At 38.5% G+C, this 16,868-nt stretch overlaps 2 protein-coding genes across 3 annotated transcripts in view; one reads left to right on the forward strand and one right to left on the reverse strand.

The window, feature by feature from the left end:
- The window catches only part of LOC103459640 (anoctamin-4), a 58,903-nt gene extending 42,258 nt beyond the window's left edge, over positions 1-16,645 (forward strand). Inside the window, exons 13-29 of the mRNA XM_008401391.3 lie at positions 207-341; positions 660-756; positions 1,586-1,646; positions 7,451-7,533; positions 7,664-7,804; positions 8,407-8,571; positions 8,753-8,789; positions 8,970-9,081; positions 10,152-10,209; positions 10,745-10,842; positions 11,550-11,692; positions 13,657-13,809; positions 13,881-14,028; positions 14,143-14,262; positions 14,873-14,978; positions 15,172-15,405; positions 16,118-16,645. Of these exons, the coding sequence (XP_008399613.1) occupies positions 207-341; positions 660-756; positions 1,586-1,646; positions 7,451-7,533; positions 7,664-7,804; positions 8,407-8,571; positions 8,753-8,789; positions 8,970-9,081; positions 10,152-10,209; positions 10,745-10,842; positions 11,550-11,692; positions 13,657-13,809; positions 13,881-14,028; positions 14,143-14,262; positions 14,873-14,978; positions 15,172-15,363 (1,849 nt within the window). The 3' untranslated portion in view covers positions 15,364-15,405; positions 16,118-16,645. The remainder of the gene's footprint in view (positions 1-206; positions 342-659; positions 757-1,585; positions 1,647-7,450; positions 7,534-7,663; positions 7,805-8,406; positions 8,572-8,752; positions 8,790-8,969; positions 9,082-10,151; positions 10,210-10,744; positions 10,843-11,549; positions 11,693-13,656; positions 13,810-13,880; positions 14,029-14,142; positions 14,263-14,872; positions 14,979-15,171; positions 15,406-16,117) is intronic.
- Positions 2,949-6,489, reverse strand: LOC145550168 (uncharacterized). Of its 2 annotated transcripts, none has more exons than XM_081603966.1 (4): positions 6,041-6,489; positions 5,386-5,492; positions 3,904-4,047; positions 2,949-3,470 (listed from the first exon to the last, which is right to left on the reverse strand). In XM_081603966.1, the coding sequence occupies exons 2-4, from the start codon at positions 5,474-5,476 to the stop codon at positions 3,304-3,306; spliced, it is 402 nt and encodes a 133-aa protein (XP_081460092.1). In that variant the 5' UTR covers positions 5,477-5,492; positions 6,041-6,489; the 3' UTR covers positions 2,949-3,303. The 2 variants fall into 2 exon arrangements, with proteins under 2 accessions (XP_081460092.1, XP_081460091.1); XM_081603965.1 differs by having other exon boundaries at positions 6,150-6,472.
- Positions 16,646-16,868: the final 223 nt, after the last annotated feature.

Consider the following 16,868-nt stretch of genomic DNA (forward strand, 5'->3'; position numbering starts at 1 on the left):
TAAAACTCAAGAGGAAAAAAAAATCTGAGTTTTTTCTAGAAAATTTCTTTTGTAGCAAATTTTCAACTTTTCAAACTCAGAAAATTCCTTGCTGTTTCAAAATTCCTGAGATTTTAGACAGAAATGTCCCTCTCGTTCTTTCAGTCTGATCTGCTGTGGCCCTAACGCACCGTCGTACTTCTTAACTTCCTCTGCTGCTGTTTCAGGAGGTATTTTGGTGAGAAGATCGGTCTGTACTTCGCTTGGCTCGGCTGGTACACCGGGATGCTGTTCCCTGCCGCCCTGGTCGGCCTCTTTGTGTTTCTCTACGGGGTTTTCACACTGGAGCACTGCCCAGTCAGGTAAACATTCAAACTTTTTGTATAAATAATGCCTTGTAAGTTGTTCACATTTTTGTTGGTAGACCAAGACAAAGAAATTCCTCGTGGAAAACCTAGTTTTTGACATTTTCATACAAATAAAACCTTAAATCGTGGCTCATGTGGATTCTTCCTGAGTTAAAACTTTGTAGAGTCACTTGCAGCTTCAGCTGTAAATCTACTTTTTACGTACATTTTTAACCCCTCCTCCTCCCATGTGTGGTCTAAGACATGAAACCCCCAGTGTAAAGGATGAGTTTGTGTTTTATCCTGGTTAATTGGGTGTTTGCTTTTCTCCAGTAAAGAAATCTGCCAGGCCACCGACACCATCATGTGTCCCATATGCGACCAGTACTGCCCCTACCTGAGGCTGTCAGACAGCTGCATCTACGCAAAGGTACGCTCAACAATCAGAGGAATAAATGTGGTACTTTGACTAGGCCTGTCGCAATAAGTAATAAACCAATTAATCACATGAGAAATTGAAATGAACTCAATTATTTCCATTTGCACGATTTATTGCTTTTCTCTTTTCTTTCTCTATTTCTACCAAACACTGGATGACCAAAGTTTTCAGTTTGGTGCTTTGGTCTCAACTAGACCTTTTTTTTTTTAAGGATAATTTTGTTTACAAAGACTTCATCATTGTTTTCTTTTGTTTTTGTTTTTTTTGGTGTTTCTGTTTTTTGTTTATTTTGGATATTTAAAAAGTTCTAGTTCCAGTGTTAAATGTTCATTAGAATTTAAAGTTTATTGACATTTGAGAACATGTTCTTGCCATTATTATGTCTTTACCATTATATTACTTGAAAATGGTCTCAAAACAGCAATGTTATCATTTATCGTAACAACTTCTCTGACAGTTTATCCCGTCCCGTAAAATTTGTTATTGTGACAGGCCTAATTTTAATGAAATGTTTATTCTTTTCAGTTATGTTGTAGTTGTTATTGCGTATGTTGCTTCTTGCTATTCTACTACTAGATAGTAAAGAATAATAATAATACATTTAATGTTTAATCCTTTAAGTCTCTTTTGAGGTAGCATTTAATGAGTAAATAGACATATAGGCTCAACAACAAAGATATTTATTGCTTTTAATCAGTTATTCAGCCATCAGATTGGTGCAAAGTGTGATTCTACCCATTCTGCTTTCAAGTGTTTGAGGAAGAACTGATCATTCATGCATTTGTTTGACAGTAAAACAAAGCCGTGTCTGTATTTTTAGGTCACCCATCTCTTTGACAATGAAGCGACTGTTTTCTTTGCCGTATTCATGGCAGTGTGGGGTGAGTCCCTGTTAAACTGTTCCCCAACATTCCCAGTGTCTTGTGATCTCGTCTTGTCGCCCGAGTTTAGCGTCACCATCAGGCTAACGGCTCAATTAAAGCTGAAATTCAAATCTTCAAGCTGAACTGCACTGTTGGCGTCAGCGAAATGCCTTGTCCTCCTTGTCCTCTTGCGGTTTTTGCTTCTTTTTGTGACGCAGAAATGTTTCAGAACATCAGACTAAGAACGCCTGAGTAAATACACGGAGCTGCTTTTCTCAAGATCATTTCATTTTGCCCTGAAACGTGACGAGTCGTGGCTGTCCTGTCTTAAATTGATGTGCGATACGGTGTCAGTGCAAATCTATTTTAAGGTGAGGATTATACGCTTTAAGCCGCAGCTCAAAACAGACGCTGTTTACCTCAAATCGCACGTTAGGTTCCTCATTGGTCGAGAGTCCGGGCTTCTATCTCCTCTATCCAATCAGAAGTTGTTTTTTTTGCTTGTTTTTTTTTTTTTAAATCTTGATCACTGTTGGAATGTGAAACACAGGAAGGTTTGGGACGAGGATATTGATTCAATCACGGAGGAGACGGCTAGACGGAGACTGTGATCAACATGATGTGAGATTAAATCAAAATACTGGAAAACTAATATTAGGCTGCAAGATTATGAAAACTGATGACATTTTTTTTAAATTAAAATATATTAAAAAAATCTTAATAACTGTTCATTTTAGTCTCTGTTACCTTTTTGGTGACCTGGAAAAAATCCTGCAGATTGCAGGACTGGAAACATTCATTTTTAAACCGTTTTTCATCAATCTGTACTTTTTTTTTTCTCAGTTATTTCCTTCATTAGTCATTAATAACATGTTGTTTTGCATTTAAAGCATGCATCTACATAAAATACCTCGACAAATTGCATCTTTTGGATTTAAAGTTTTAACACAGAGCAAAATTGCAGCAAAGAAGTACAAAAGGATAAGATTAAGTCATGTTTTAATACCTTGCATAACCAATGTGGGTAAATTATAATAAGCATCTAATACTCACTTCATGATAAAAAAAAAAAAAAACGGACTAAATTCTTGTCTGTGCTTTTTATTTTCAAAATCTTTTTTAAAAAAATTAAGCAATCTTTGAAGAACACTTCTACGACCTGGTTTTCTTTATTTCAGTTTGTGAAAGTTGGCAACGCTAGATGCTGGCTTTGGTTAACGGTTAGCTAACCACAGTATGTTTACAGTGACTGAACGTCATTTGTATCTTTTCCGTCATTGTTTTTTTATTTCTACGAGGCACAAAATCGATGAAACCGCATTTTCACAATTAGCCAAAAAACATTTTTATTAGCCAATTCTTCCAACATGACAGGCTGAGAGGCTCTTCAAAATAAGAGCTCTAAACCATGATAAATCATGTCGCGATTAAAGAATAACAATTTCTTCCATTCATTTTGTCAGATGAAGTCACATGAAAAATGTTGTAGTGTTTTAATATTTATGGACAATTTAAATCATTTTTAGTTTTAATCATTAAAAAACTTTGTTGTTTGAAATTCCACTTTGTTTTTTTTTTCATATTCAATGCATATTTGCATCAGTTGCATATAAAAAAAAGACAGAATGACTGAATCACAGCAGATTCAAATGAAAAAAAAAAAGCTATTATTTCATCAATGCTGTACAAGGTCCCAGGGTATAGATGGTGAGTGTGCAGAATCCTCTGGATCTTTGTAGTTTTCTATTGCACAGGATGTGGAATGTGATATACCATCAGAAGAATCATTGTAGAGCAAATGTGGGTTCTGTTTACAACCCTCAGGGAAATAGTATGGGGGCCCTAAAGGGACACAAATAAGAACAATATCAATTTTATATCCTGAAAAAGTCCAAATGAAATTCACTGCGGGCGAATAAATCCAGAATTTTTATATGTCCTCTTAAGAACTGCTGAGTAGTTTAATAAAATACAAAATTAGACTAATTATAAGTCAGCAATACATTCACATATGGTTCATACACATATGTGGTAGACCTACAGAAAATAGTAGGTTTCAGAATAAGAGTGACTGAATAAAAATAAATGCTAGATTTCTATATTTGAAGCAATTATGTATCACAATTAGGTGAAGTGGAAGATCTGTCACATAAAAAATCCCAACAAAATGTGGTTGGTTGCCTTTTATTTATGCAGGATGGGCATCTGGCTGTGTCTGCAGCCCTTCTGTGTGCATGTTGAATCAAACACGAACCACTGCAGCAAAATCACTCACCGCTGAGCTTGTGAACAGAGTCTGGTTGTTGGAGAGCCTCCTGAACTCTTCGCTCTTGCCTCCAACATCTCAGCATGAAGAGCAGGACGAAGCACAGCTGCAGGGCAAAGGTCAACACGCCCAGCGCTATGATGGTGCTGTTGCCTGTTGAGGGGGAGGAACAGAGAACAGGCAGACAGATTTACACTGCACACCATTTTCAGTATTTTCGGGAAATACAAGTGATATGTTGCTGCGGCAACTGTGTCCAAATAATCTATGCGTGTGGATGTTGTCCTCATCCCAAAGGAAATATTCTGGCTCATATTCTGGCTCTCAGTTCTAATTCATCTCAAAGCTGTTCTGTGGAGATAAAATCTGGATTTTCTCACACCAAACTCGTAAATCCATGTCTCTATTGACCCTGTGCTTTACTGCGCGGCCTTGTTGGAACATTGGCATCACCAAAGTGAACCCGACTCCTGAAAAACAGCCAAACGCCACAGTGACTTACACTTGACACAATGGATGGAGACAAGTGCTGTTCTCCTGGCAACGGCCTGAAAAAGACATCGAACACGTCTCTGCTCTTTGCGTCACAGCGTCGGACGCTTTGCATGAGAATTGGAGATTTAAAGGTTTGGAGTCGGCTGCTGGGACATGGAAACCCGTTCCATGAAGCTCTCTATGAGCTGTTCTTGAGCTAATCTGAAGGCAACACCATATTTGGAGGTCTGCAAAAGGTTGCAGACCTCTTCACTCAACGTACCTGACCACCTCTCTGGGATTTTACGTAGCCTACAATAGGGGTTCCCACATTTCTACCTGCTGCGGCGTCCCAAAGAGCAGGAACCAATGACAATGCTAACCACAGATAATGCTACAATGTAAAAAAACATCAAATTCACTATTCAATAATAATGACATTACTTTAGCATAAATGCTGCCTCATACCTGAATACAGATCCTGTTGAACACGTTTGTGATTTGAACAAAACAATGAGAAGAAATGACTTACATCCTGTCTGTATCTCGATCTTAAAAAGCCATAAGCTGAATGTGTTACTTTAAACCCAGAGTAAAATTATCCAGTTCCAGTAGAGGTGATAAAATGTGATCCAGACTCATTATAAGGTGTAAAATAGCCCTTTAGCACCAAGTAGGTCCAACGTTAGCATTAGTGGCTAACAGTTCACCAGACCTGGTGCTCTCACAGAGCTTAGAAATTATTATAATCTTGTCCATTCTTCTTTTTCTGTGGTTTCTACAACTGTGATCATCGAAATAAACAGAACAGCTCAAAAACTACTTTCCTCTGACTTAAAAACAAGAGTCAAACATAGATGGAGGTCACCATCATATTCTGGTCCCTTAAAAATAATGTACACTTACATTAACCGGAAAGTCGACATGTCAAGATATAATATTTTAATCTCACCAGGTTCTAGGTTTGAGTAAAACAGATATTCAGCTTTTAGGAGATAATTGAAAATTGTCCAGTACCGACTGACGATGCAGCGACTTCCCTGAAAGCGATGTCTGTCTGTACGACGGCCAGCGTCAGGTTCTGGTTCTGGTCCTGAATGAATCCCATCGCACCGCTTCCCAACCTGAAGCAAAAAATAAAATTAAATAAATGTTTACATAGCTAAAAGTTTATTTTAGCTGAGATTTAATTTACCAAAATATCTGTCAATAGCAAACCTGTGAAGTTCCGCACTGTTATGAGCTGCTAGGTCAGAGGTCAGAAAACTATGTAATGATTTTTACTCTGATTCATGATAAATCAAATTTGTCTAGAGTCGTAAAAGCCTGCAAGACCCTTTGTGAACTATAGTTAAATTAATGAACTCAAGATTTATTATTGATTTCAGGCTTTAGAACAAAGAAATAAACCTTTAGGAGAAAACAAAACTACATCCTTGACTGAAACATTTAAAATTTGTGTGGAAGTGGGAATCTTGCGAGGATGGGAGCAGATCGACGCTGGCTAAGAAGTTCAGAAAACAATCATTAATCTGAATGACAGGCAGAGAAAGGCTTCTCCAGAGAAATAGGTTTTGGTTCCATTGTGCAGAATACATTTTGATTCAAATAAATGCTGCTAACTTACAGGGAGATGAGTTCAAAACAAGAAAAACTCCAAACTGCAACTTACAGATATTATGCAACGAGCAGCAGTCGTGGCATAGACTCAAAACATCCGATGAATCTGAGATGAGAGAAGTTTTGCAGCAAGGGGAAACTCAGACGGAAAGCGTACTGACCTCGCAGCTCTTCTGCTGTCCCGACGGATATAGTTTGGGTTCACTAGCAACGGAGAATGTGCTCAAATCCCTTCATTATGGCCCTCCGGTACTTGCTCCCTGCTGGCTCCCAGTGGAAAGCTGGGCCCTTCCCAGACACAGCTGAGCCTTTCTCTTTCAAAACATCCCACTCCTCTGAGGGCTAATTGGGGATCTGGACGTGGCAGAGGGACAGAGCGCAGTGAAGAGGAGGGTAGAGACTGAGAGAATAAAGGGCAGTGATTAGAGCAGAGGGGCAGGTAAACATGTTCAATGAGTGAGCTATCCACAGGACTTTGATCAGAGACGCACCACTCAACCTCTGCCTCAGGACTTGCTCTGGGAATAACCTCCACTTTATAGTCGTTAAAATGATTGAATCAGGCTTTTTAAGTGCAAACCTAATCATGTTCTTCAGGATGGGTTTTGAGGCGAACTGAGTAAACCCACATCTAGCTAAACTTGACATGGGCGGGAAATTCCCGGTTCAGAAAATTGAGTTTGTTGTGAAAGTTTGGTCTGGAAATATTTAACAGCTTCGTTGAGTCCAGAAATGTTTCCTCTGAGCGACAAACGTTTTGCAGGCGACTTCCAAGTCCGTGAGGTTGGAGAACCTCCAGGCCCGTTCAAGTCCGGTGTCAAATTTGGACCTGAACGGTTAACATGTCCCTCGCTCTGAAGAAACATACTGGAGAAATGGTGCATTTGTAGTACAGTTGATGTGAAACAGCAATAGAATACTTTATTAAATAAGAAATAAACATTGGATTAATATTTACTGTGTTGTCTTCAGAGTACACCAATCAAGAGATGGTTTCATTGGTCACTTTTGTTTCCATTTCAATTGCTCAAAAATGTACCAGCACGTATAACAACAGCTGTACATACGAGTAGAACACTTTTTAATAAGCAAATATTTGTCACCTATTAAGAAATAAATGTTTGTAGGATAAAACAATTATTTACTTACTTTTTGTTGATGGGTCAGGTTGCTACAGCAGAATTGAACTGTATGAGGTCCTGGTTTCAAAGCGGACGAGGTGCAACGATAATTATCAGACAAAAATGAAATAAAAAGGGAAAAAATGCCAAAGAGACGACCAGAATCACAGTAATCTTGACAAATACGTTATCACTTTAAAAAGAGAAGGCAATTAAATGAATTTGCCTGCTTTGCTGAAAACCATGTAGCAGCTAAGAAAACTCTTTAGCTGCTAATTCTTTTTGCTGCTTCATTAAAACATGCAATGAGAATAATGAATGTACATTTTTTCTTCCTCCAGCAACAGTCTTCCTAGAGTTCTGGAAAAGACGGAGAGCTGTCTTGGCCTACGACTGGGACCTCATTGACTGGGAGGAGGAAGAGGTAAAGGATTTTACTCCCGTCTTTGTCCTCTGGGTTGATTTGCTGCGCATCTAAAAACTCTCGTTATGCGGTTCCTGCGTTCTTTTGTGCATGAATTGTTGCACGAACTCCCCTGTTTTTGGTCATTCAGGATGAAATCAGACCCCAGTTTGAGGCCAAATACTCCAAGAAGGAGAGGATGAACCCCATATCTGGAAAGCCAGAGCCCCACCAGGCCTTCACCGACAAGTACAGCCGCCTTCTCGTCTCATCATCTGGAATATTCTTCATGGTGTGTCTATGAGACATCAATTAAATCTGAATACAAATCGCACTTCTTAATTTCACAATTTGATCATTTAATGTTTCAGACATAGGCTCTCCGACACCTAATTATGTATTTATATGTATTTTTTAAAATCTATTTTAGTTTTCCTAAGATTAGAACAAAGTACCTTCTAGTTTGTTAAATGTAATCTTTCAAATTGAACTAAATACATCTTCCTTTTACAGTTAATTTTAAGCTAACATTTTGACAGTAAACTTCCATGTATGTTTCATCTCCTGTGCCAACCATTCAGCTGTGAAAAACGCCTGGGTGGACATAGCCCCGCCTTCAAAACGAAGCTCCTCCCTAGAGCTGCAGTTTAAGAGCGTCCAGCTCATAGAGCAGCCGTCTCCTGTGACTAAATGGAGCTAACAGTCGGTCTCTTTGTATTCAGAGGTTGTATGTTTAGTGTTTAGCTGGAGTTCCAAGTGAGAAAGTTGGAGCTCGTGAAGCAGCCAAAAGTTTAGCATCCAAAATCCGTCTTTCTTTTTTTTTGCTGTAGCTTAGTAAAAACTTAGCATCTTTTCTCTTACACAGCATGTTTTTGTGTTACTCTGATCTCCCAGATACTGGTGGTGATCGCAGCCGTGTTCGGCATCGTGATCTACCGCGTGATCACCGTCAGCACCTTTGCCGCGTTCGGCTGGGCGCTCATCAGGAACAACTCTCAGGTGGCAACTACAGGCACGGCAGTCTGCATCAACTTCTGCGTCATCATGCTCCTCAACGTGGTGAGTCAGTCACGCACCGCTAACTTTGTGTAGCCAAGAAACAAAACGTTTGTTTGCTTGATGAAGCCCTTTCTGCGTACAGAGTTCTGCAAAAGTATTTGTAGTTAGTAATTTTTTTACATTTTTTGTCACGTTATTTGATAGACAGACTGATGTACTGAGTTCCTATTTTTTTCCACAGCTTTATGAAAGAGTTGCCCTTTTCCTCACAAATTTAGGTGAGTGCACTTTAAGACATGTTTAAGTCTTAAAATGTCATTAACATAGCTCCTTTTCTGTGCATTTTACATCTTCAGTTGAGCGACAATCAAATCTGTCTGTAAACTTGTCCATGTTGGTGTTACTGAAACCTGGAACCTAAATAAACTGCACTTTATTTCTTTCTCGTGTGGCTACAGAGCAGCCAAGGACGGAGTCAGAGTGGGAGAACAGTTTCACCTTCAAGATGTTCCTTTTTCAGTTCGTCAATCTCAACAGCTCAACTTTCTACATCGCCTTCTTTTTGGGAAGGTGAGGAAGTTTAGCATTCCGCTTCTTAGATACAACGTGACTGAAGTAAATGTAGAAACAGCCATTTTAGTATGACACTAGTAGTGCTATACAGCAAAATTAGATTTTTTTTTTTTTGAAAAGCAACAAAAAAAAATTCTGACTGAAAATGAAGTCAGAAAAATAAGGAGAAAATTATTTGTAAATACTAAAAAATAAAGTTGAAATAGAAGTATTATTGATGTTGCAAAAGAGCACTGCTAATCATTTTTGTAGTACATCTGGAGAGCTAACTGTATATAATCTCAAATGTACAGCAAAACACCCACTGCCAAAATGTACATCATTTGTTTTTTAAATAAATGTTGTCGTATATTTTTAGTAAGTACGTTTGTGGGCCACAGCCCTGCTTTGGTGGCTGAGGGAGCTAGCAACTTTATTTCACTTTCTGCTGATAAAATTATAAAATGAGCACACTGCTTTCTTTTAAGCAGAGATGCTAATATGTCATTAGCAGGAGAACTGTCAAAGAGGAAAACGTAAGCACAACCTTCCCTTTTCCTTCCTGTTTATCTAAATGCTAGCATTAGCTCTGCAGCACCTCTACGCTAGCTGACACTGAAAGTTAAAAAATAGCACTTCACTTTATAACTAGACACTTTTAACAAGAAGACTGAACAAAACCAAAAACCTGCCTGCCTCAAGAAATATCTATGAAAATATAACCAAGTCATAGAAATGTGTTGGTGATTTTAGCACATCGCTAGCACTTGTGAATGTTTTGTATCAACACATTGCTTGTTATTGTGAAAGGCCATTTCAGAAACAGTTACTTATTTTTCAGTCATTTGATGTTAGCAATTTGCCAATAAGCTAATTTTCTTGAACAAGCTAGCACATTGTGGATACTTGAATTACATACAGGTATTAATGGTGTTAAAAAAAAACTCCTTTAGTGATGTTCCTCTGACGTGAAATAATAGAGTTTCTCTGTATCAAACTCATACAACATTTTCAGCCCTTTATTGATCACTTACTGAGTAAGTACAGATGTTTGTCTGTGATTGTCAGTAATATTGTTTTATTGGCAGATTCACCGGTCGGCCAGGCGCATATCTACGCCTCATCAATCGCTGGAAGCTGGAAGAAGTAAGTTGTCCCATGAGGGCGTAGCCAAGAATTGTGGATTCATGAAGATAGAAATTAGAAATTGGGCTATTACTGTAAACCCATTCACCAAGCATTTAACCCTCATCTCTAGTAAGTGCTACTTCTGGGAACATGCGAGGAAAGTAAAGCACTGAGGTGGTCCACTGGGACAGAAGACCTGAGCGGACACTTTTTGCTGCTGAGCTAATGTGCTCCCTCTTGTGATTCTGCAGCTGCGGAAATGGAAAACTCCTCTAATGGGATGAGGACAGTTCAAGTCAGCCTTTTGTAGCCGTGCAGAAACATGACTGTGCTCACTGGTTCATGCTGTACATTTCCTTAAAAATCATTTTGATGACATTTTTGCCAAATAAATGTTTGGCAAAAATGTATGAGGTTCCATCATACTGGAATTGATTCATGCTCCCAAGTAATTGTTACTAACAGAACCAAATGGACTAATGATAACTCTCATTAGTGTTCAGGTTTTTTTTTGTCTAATTACTGATCTAATGTGTTTTTGTTGCTGCTGCAGTGCCATCCCAGTGGCTGCCTGATCGACCTCTGCATGCAGATGGGCATCATTATGGTACTGAAACAGACGTGGAACAACTTCATGGAGCTTGGCTACCCGTAGGTTCAGGTTCTCTTCATTTGTTTTTTTTTTTTTGCTCAGTTTTGTTGTTGCTCTGTGGATGGTCCTAAACATGTTCTATATTTTGGACCAATTCGGAACATCTAATGCTTCCATTGCGTGGCAGGGGTTGAAAACATTTTGCCGTGGGCTCATTATTTCACATCATTGTGGGGGGTTGGGAGGGGTTGAGAGCTTCCCACCTATTTTGAGCATTTCACACTTACTTAGTAAGTGTGAAATGCTTACTGGTGTTTGATTGCGGTGGTAGTGTGTCTGGCTTCTGGGTGCGATAGAGTTGTAGAGTTGATGAAGCAAATGGGAAGACTGAAGCAGGGCTAACCACACTGTCAGGAAAAAAAAAACCTTGCTTCTGCTCTCACTAATCACCTTAAAAGAACAAACCATGGCCTACAATATTGGCTCCATGTGGATGGGGATTCCAGTTGGAGAGAAGTGCGCACACCTCCAAATTGTGCATATGACCATTGGTTGAGGGGAAAAAAAATAGTTCAGCAGCAGTTCAAGAATAAAATGTGCCCAAATAGGTCCTGACACCCTACTTTGAAGATAACGGAATTGCACAACCGTGACTGATTTATAATCATTTTTAACAACAGTAGAATGGACAGTAAACTAAATAAACACAGCAAACTCTACTTTAGGAGTGACATGACTGTTGGGTCGCCTTGCATTGTTCTTCCAGGCTCATCCAGAACTGGTGGACTCGACAGAGGTTAAAGAGGGAGCACGGCCACATCCCCAAGGCCAGCCTCCCCCAGTGGGAGCGGGACTACAACCTGCAGTCAATGAACGCTTACGGACTGTTTGATGAGTACCTGAAGATGAGTAAGTCGGTCCTCTATTCGGTTTCTGTTCTATATTCAGCCTCGCAGACAATATTTCATATCGGGGCTGGATTTTGAGATGACCTCGTATGCGTTACACGGTTTAATCTCTTCCAGTATCATCAAAATATTCAAACAAAACATTTTTTCATTATGGAGCTGATCTGCTGTACATGTTATGTAATTGTGACATCCATCTGCTCCGGTATTTGCTGCTGCTTTCCTTTCTCTTCACAGGACATGTAAACACTCTTCTTTTCCGTTTGCGTCAGAGTGGAATAAATTTTAGCGCGGATTAATTAACAAGCGTTATGGGAATGATAGGAATGGATTTTCATAATAAAACTCTGTTGAGAAATAGCGCCACACTGTGGATTATTTTGATATGTGAAGTAGTATTTAAAGCTATTTCAGTTGTTATCATGCAACAAGGGTTTCATTAAATAACTCACAATCAAATAAAAATATCTTTGTTTTAATAAAGAGTTTATATATTGCGAGACTAACTGCATCAAGAATACTTCCATCTAATACTACAGTAGCTTTTAAATTAATGGGAAACGCCCATCTGGCTGCTTGGGTAACTAACACATAATAACATTTATGAAAACTATTTTTACCCCTAAATATTGTTGTTTTTTTAATTCCTTAAAGTTCTTAAAATCAAGTTCTAAGTCAAGATTAAAACTAAAATCTGTTTGTGCTGACATAGTTTTTTTTGTTTGTTTGTTTTTTCCAGTGGTAAAATCATGCCATTCAAGTGAGACAGAAGTTTGTTGATCTTTGTGAGTCGGAGGATAAGAAAAGGCTTATTGCCCGACTGTCCATATCTACAGTCGGGCAATAATTAAAAAAGTTTAAACTGTGTTCCTCAGGGTTCTTGGCCCCATTTTGTACATTCAATATTACACGACTCTTTGCGATATCGTCTCTAAATTCCATAACAATTTCAAACACTGACCAGCTGACATCCAGCTCTTCCTTTCCTCTAAACCCACCTAACCTTTCTCAAACATCTCCCTGTGTAACTGTCTGAGATGAAATGTCAGCTCGACACAAACCTCTTCTAATTAAACAATGACAAAACTCTCCAGATTGGAACAAAGTCAGCTCTCTCTAAAGCCTCATTTTTTTTAAATACAATTATTGCTACCATTTCCCTTTGTGTTGAGGTTAAAGGTCTGGGGACTAACTCCACTCAGCTCACATTGATACATTACAGAAACCATCTCTGTCCATCCCTGACTCCCAGCTCCAACAGTATACTCATTTACTTAATGACGGTCTTCTTCATTTATTATTATAACTCTTCTTTTCGGTCTCGCTCTCTCATAACTCTGCCACCTAAATCTCCAGAACCTGCTCCACTAGTCATATGACTTGTTCCTGATCTCCTATTCCATACTGAATTCACTTCAAAAGCAGTCTATAACCTTGTTTCTCCAAGCCTCTCTGAACTCATCTGCATCAACACGCCCCCTCACATTCCAAGGTCTTCCTCCATATGTAAATACGCCACCATATTTAAATATGCCTCTTTGAGACCGAGTGTATTGTATGTGAAAATGATTGATGTTCAGAGATCATTATTGACTGTCAGAGAAAGCCTGGAAGAGATAGTAAGCAAGCGTACAGATCAATCACACTGGAAGATTACTTGGGGGAGAATCGATTGAGCAGAAATAGAAGCAGTTATGTAGTCTTAGAATGGAACAAGTAAATCAAACAACGACGAGACTGGATAGAGCTGTCAATGAAGGAAAACCTTAGCATTGTTTGAAGGGGATGGTTTGGAAAGTTTCTTTCTTTTGGTTGACACTGTTACTTAGATTAGTTGTTATGGTGAAGTCGTGAACGTGCTATTGTAGATCTGTAAGTAAATTGGATGATAGAAGATCTTGGAGCCGAAACTACACCTACTGCACCGTTCAACCGATCAACGAAGACGTGCTGTCTTTGTCTCAGTTTTGCAGTTCGGCTTCACCACCATCTTCGTGGCCGCATTTCCTTTGGCTCCTCTCTTAGCGCTGATCAACAACATCATCGAGATCCGTTTAGACGCCTACAAGTTCGTCACCCAGTGGCGGCGACCTCTTCCATCACAAGCCAAAGACATTGGTAAGGAAAAGGCTATATATTCTTCAGTGAAAAGACGCTTTATTTTGGTGTCTAACTATTGTTTGACTCAGGAATCTGGTATGGCATTCTGGAGGGTATCGGCATCTTGTCAGTCATCACCAATGCCTTTGTTATCGCCGTCACCTCGGACTTCATCCCTCGTCTCGTTTATGCCTACAAGTATGGACCATGTGCCGGTCAGGGTCGAGCCGGGGAGGGGTAAGAGTTATCTTACCTCATAAGAGTTCATCTTTTCTCTTTGTTCCATGTTGCATGGTGTATAATGTCACTTTCAATGTATGTGTTAAGTGGTATTTCTTTTCTTTTTCCCAGGTGTATGATGGGTTATGTAAATGCCAGTCTGTCTGTCTTCCGAGTTTCTGACTTTGAGAAGAGATCTCAGCCAAGAACCAATGGTTCTGAACTTTTTGAAGAAGCTGTGAAGTACTGCAGGTGAAGTTTAAAGGACCATATAATCTGTGTGGATGTGCCCGAAACACCTGAAAAAAGGGGAAGCCTCAAAACATGTTTTTACATATGTTTTAGACATGCAACAATTAGAGTTCTGTGGCGATTTCTGGTCTTTGGTCATTTTGATTAGCATCACATTGTCAATTGAAGTTGACATTTTAATCCTTCTTCAGCATTTTTTTCTTTACAACTAGCAAAACCAACATGGTGAGCATGACTTCTTATAAACATCAATCATTCTGTTGCTCTATCGATCCTGTTCTGAACTCTAAGATATCCAAAATGCTAACAACATTTTTAAATGAATAATTAATTTAAGCGTCTATTCACCCCTCACCGATGCTGAAAATCAATAACATCAAATCTTCTTCCCTCATCGACAACGTCCACACTGAAGGTGTGTTTTAACTATCGGGAAAGGATTGGGTTTTCAACTCTGTAGCTAATTTTTTGGTGCATCTCTAATATTTTGCATTTCCAAATACAAATACAGAATATGTCTTTCCAAATAGTAGGAGAAATCAGACAAATGGGAGTGGTTTTTGTGTGACTTCAATGATTGTTTGTTTGTTTGTTTGACCTTACCCAATAGGTATCGGGATTACAGGGAGCCTCCGGACTCAACTGAGCCATACACCTACACTCTGCAGTTCTGGCACGTCCTGGCAGCCCGGCTGGCGTTCATTATTGTTTTTGAGGTCTGTTTGTGTTGATTCTGATTGTGTTATTTTGTTCTTGTTGCAAACAAAGAATCTGAAAAATCTCGCCTTTATTTTCATTCCAATATTTTTATTCCTCATGTGTTCAGTATTAGTTTAGCAGTCGAGTTCATTGACACATTTCACTGAAAATGGGGTTCTGGCTCTCCGAATTCTGATTCCGTTTCCACAGCATATGGTCTTTGCCATAAAGACCCTGATTGCGTACCTAATCCCGGACCTACCCAAGGACCTGCGGGACCGGATGCGCCGAGAGAAGTACCTGATCCAGGAGATGATGTATGAGGCCGAGTTGGAGCGACTGCAGAAGGAGAAAGATGAGAAGAAGAAGAAAGACAGGGCCCACCATAAAGAATGGCCTTGAATACAACTGTCTGCTACATTGTTGGATTGGTTGTAAAAGAAAGTAATTATCTTCTTTGTAAGATCATTAGTGTTCTGTTGTTTTTTTAATGTTTTTAAAACTAAGTCAATTACATATTCAATATTTTTTCCTCTATTTTTTTCATGTGTCGTCAGATACTTCTTTTTAACACTTTTAAGGCCAAAAATGGCTTACAGAAGTGATTTTGGGCTTTTTTACTGCATTGTTCCAGATTGAACTGACTACCATTGCAGATCGGTCGATGAAAGACATAAACAATACACTCAACCACCACACACCCCTCAAAAAAAATTTCCATTCCTGAAATAATGATTGCTAATCTAATTTTTTCTATGAAATGATTCAATAAATATTTGAATATAATGCTAAAACAGAAAAAAAAATTATCTGCAGCTGAATTAAAAAAAAATTGAAATAAAAAATATGAAGTCGGTCTATTTCAGACCAACATTAGTTTTATTTATTTATTTTTTTACCAAATATTTGATGGTCATTATAGAGAGCTAAATTAAGGCCATAAAGCTTGTTGAAAAAAGCAATTGAAATTGAAAAGAAATCTTGAATCTGATATGTAATTTTGAACATTTCAGATTCAAATCTCTTTCATTTTGATTTTTCTTTTCTTTTCAATAAACTTTATGGCTCCAATTTAGCTCCATAGAAGATACTTTAAAATAAGCTTTTTCTCATTTCCAGGCTTTCAATTGATATTTTTTTTCTTTTTCTTTTACAGTGGAGGAGTTCTGCATGTACTGGATCGTCAAGTCTTCCTCCTGCCATGTTAGACCAGCACTTCCTGTTGGACAATTACAGAACTGCATCCAACACAGAGCGACCATGGAGCCTCTGTGTCAGAACTCCTCAGCACATGGGACTTTTAGCAGCCAATTTTGCAACTTTTTCTCTCTTGTTCAGACTTTTAGCAGCATTTGGCTTCAGCTCCTGAATGTAGATTACAAGCAAGAATAAAACGTTATTCCTTTGTAGGCGACTGGAGCTGCTCTGCGGAGCGTAACGAATGATGAACCTTGTTTACATTTCTCCTTGTTTTAGGAGTTAACTTTTTTTGTTTTTGCTTTATTGTAAATAAAATGTTGAAATGAATGAATGTCAGGCCGTACGCTCTGCTGTAGTGTAGTGCAATAACAATAAAAGTCACATAGATGAGGTCTCTTCTATTGATGCTGCTGTGGTACTTTCTACAGTTTGCTGTAAACAGGCTCAGATTAATACCTGCAGTAATAAACATTATTTATTATGAGTCCCTTTGTTTTATTTTTTATTAAATGTTGAAATTGATGCTAATGTTGTTAGAGTAATATCTTTCAAGACAATTGCAAAACAAGTCATTCTAAAAAGTAGTCAATTTCTAAGTCAAGCTATATTATTTTAAATGATAAATATTTAGCTGATTTAATTTTGATGCTTTAACTTGAGTCAGCTTTTATTATTATTATTGTTATTACGATTAAAATTATTTTTGA

This window comes from Poecilia reticulata, chromosome 23, assembly GCF_904066995.2.
Source record: "Poecilia reticulata chromosome 23, P_reticulata-male-v2, whole genome shotgun sequence".
Classification (NCBI taxonomy): Eukaryota; Metazoa; Chordata; class Actinopteri; order Cyprinodontiformes; family Poeciliidae; genus Poecilia; species Poecilia reticulata.